General features: G+C 61.5%; 1 protein-coding gene across 1 annotated transcript in view; it reads left to right on the forward strand.

The window, feature by feature from the left end:
- The window catches only part of LOC103767166 (keratin, type II cytoskeletal 80), a 26,132-nt gene that overhangs the window by 22,307 nt on the left and 1,153 nt on the right, over positions 1–2,672 (forward strand). Inside the window, exons 4-5 of the mRNA XM_029958137.1 lie at positions 446–610; positions 2,495–2,620. Of these exons, the coding sequence (XP_029813997.1) occupies positions 446–610; positions 2,495–2,620 (291 nt within the window). The remainder of the gene's footprint in view (positions 1–445; positions 611–2,494; positions 2,621–2,672) is intronic.

The following is a 2,672-nucleotide window of genomic DNA, read 5'->3' on the forward strand; positions in this document are numbered from 1 at the left end:
ACCATTCCCAGCCATTCCCGTTCCGCAGGAGCTGCAGGAGCTGCTGTCAGAGCTCCATTCCCAGCCATTCCCCGCTGCCCCAATCCCACATCCCCAGCCATCCCCAGCCATCCCCAGCCATTCCCAGCCATTCCCCACCATTCCCAGCCATTCCCCCCCATTCCCAGCCATTCCCGTTCCGCAGGAGCTGCAGGAGCTGCTGTCGGAGCTCCATCCCCAGCCATTCCCTGCTGCCCCAATCCCACATTCCCAGCCATCCCCACCATTCCCAGCCATCCCCAGCCCTTCCCCCCCATTCCCAACCATTCCCATTCCTCAGGAGCTGCAGGAACTGCTGTTGGAGCTCCATCCCCAGCCATCCCCAGCCATTCCCAGCCATTCCCCGCTGCCCCAATCCCACATTCCCAGCCATTCCCCGCCATTCCCAACCATTCCCATTCCGCAGGAGCTGCAGGAGCTGCTGTCGGAGCTCAAGGACATCTCGGTGGTCCTGGGCATCGACCCCTCGTGCCCGATGGACCTTTCCCGGGTCGTGGAGGACGTTCGGGCCCAGTACGAGAGCCTGGCCCGGCACAGCTGGATCGAGGCCGAGGCCCTGTCCAGGAGGAAGGTCTGGGATGGCTGGGAGGCACTGGGAAGGGCTGGGAGCAGAATGGGAAGGGCTGGGATAGACTGGGAAGAGCTGAGGGGCACTGGGAATGGCTGGGGGGCACTGGGAAGGGCTGGGAGCAGAATGGGAATGGCTGGGAGCACTCTTGGAACGGCTGGGAGCACACTGGGAAGGGCTGGGAGCACACTGGGAATGGCTGGGAGGAAACTGGGAACGGCTGGGAGGCACTGGGAATGGCAATGGGAACAGCTGGGATACACTGGGAAGGACTGGGAGCACACTGGGAAGGACTGGGAGCACACTGGGAAGGGCTGGGATAGACTGGGAAGGGCTGGGATACACTGGGAACGGCTGGGAGCACACTGGGAAGGGCTGGGATGCACTGGGAAGGGCTGGAAGGCACTGGGAATGGCAATGGGAACAGCTGGGATACACTGGGAAGGACTGGGAGCACACTGGGAAGGGCTGGGATAGACTGGGAAGGGCTGGGATAGACTGGGAAGGGCTGGGAGCACACTGGGAAGGGCTGGGAGCACACTGGGAAGGGCTGGGAGCACACTGGGAAGGGCTGGGATGCACTGGGAAGGGCTGGGAGCACACTGGGAATGGCTGGGAGCACACTGGGAAGGGCTGGAATGCACTGGGAATGGCAATGGGAACAGCTGGGATAGACTGGGAAGGACTGGGAGCACACTGGGAAGGGCTGGGATAGACTGGGAAGGGCTGGGAGCAGAATGGGAAGGGCTGGGAGCACACTGGGAAGGGCTGGGAGCACACTGGGAAGGGCTGGAATGCACTGGGAATGGCAATGGGAACAGCTGGGATAGACTGGGAAGGACTGGGAGCAGACTGGGAACAGCTGGGATACACTGGAAATCAGCTTGGGAAAGGCTGGGATCAGACTGGGAAGGGCTGGGATGCACTGGGAAGGGCTGGGAGCAGAGTGGGAAGGGCTGGGGTACACTGGGAAGGGCTGGGAGCAGAATGGGAAGGATGGGATTGACTGGAAATCAGCTTGGGAAGGGCTGGGAGCCACTGGGACTGGATGGGATAGACTGGAAAGGGCTGGGATCAGACTGGGAACAGCTGGGAGCAGACTGGGAATGGCTGAAATGCACTGGGAAGGGCTGGGATGCACTGGGAAGGGCTGGGATAGACTGGGAATGGCTGGGATGCAGTGGGAACAGCTGGGATCAGACTGGGAAGGGCTGGAATAGACTGGGAATGGCTGGGATAGACAGGGAATGGCTGGGATAGCCTGGGAAGGACTGGGATGGACTGGAAATCAGCTTGGGAAGGGCTGGGAGCAGACTGGGAAGGAGTGGGATGCACTGGGAAGGGCTAGGATTGGCCAGGAATGGTTGGGATAGACTGGGAAAGGCTGGGATGAGACTGGGAAGGGCTGGAATCAGTCTGGGAATGGCTGGGGTAGACTGGGAATGGCTGGGATGAGACTGGGAAGGGCTGGGATGAGACTGGGAAGGGCTGGAATCAGTCTGGGAATGGCTGGGGTAGACTGGGAATGGCTGGGATCAGAGTGGAAAGGGCTGGGATGGACTGGGAAGGACTGGGATAGACTGGAAGGGTTGGGATGGACTGGGAAGGGCTGGGATGTGCTGGGAAGGGCTGGGATACACTGGGAAGGGCTGGGATGGGCTGGGAAGGGTTGGGATGCACTGGGAAGGGTTGGGATGCACTGGGAAGGGCTGGGATGGACTGGGAAGGGCTGGGATGGACTGGGAAGGGCTGGGATGCACTGGGAAGGGCTGGAATGCACTGGGAAGGGCTGGGATACACTGGGAATGGCTGGGATGCACTGGGAAGGGCTGGGATAGACTGGGAAGGGCTGGGATGATCCCTGGCTCCCGTTCCATGTCCCCCCAGCTGAGCGAGGGCCATTCCCAGGCCGGGACGTTCGGGGGGCACCTCCTGGAGAGCCGGAGGGAGATCGCGGAGCTCAACATCCGGATCCAGAAACTGCGCTCGGGAATCGTGTCCCAGAGGAGCCAGGTGGGAATGGGATGGGAATGGGAATGGGATGGGAATGGGAATGGGAATAACC

This window comes from Manacus vitellinus, unplaced genomic scaffold (assembly GCF_001715985.3).
Source record: "Manacus vitellinus isolate BGI_N305 unplaced genomic scaffold, ASM171598v3 scaffold_140_pilon, whole genome shotgun sequence".
Classification (NCBI taxonomy): domain Eukaryota; kingdom Metazoa; phylum Chordata; class Aves; order Passeriformes; family Pipridae; genus Manacus; species Manacus vitellinus.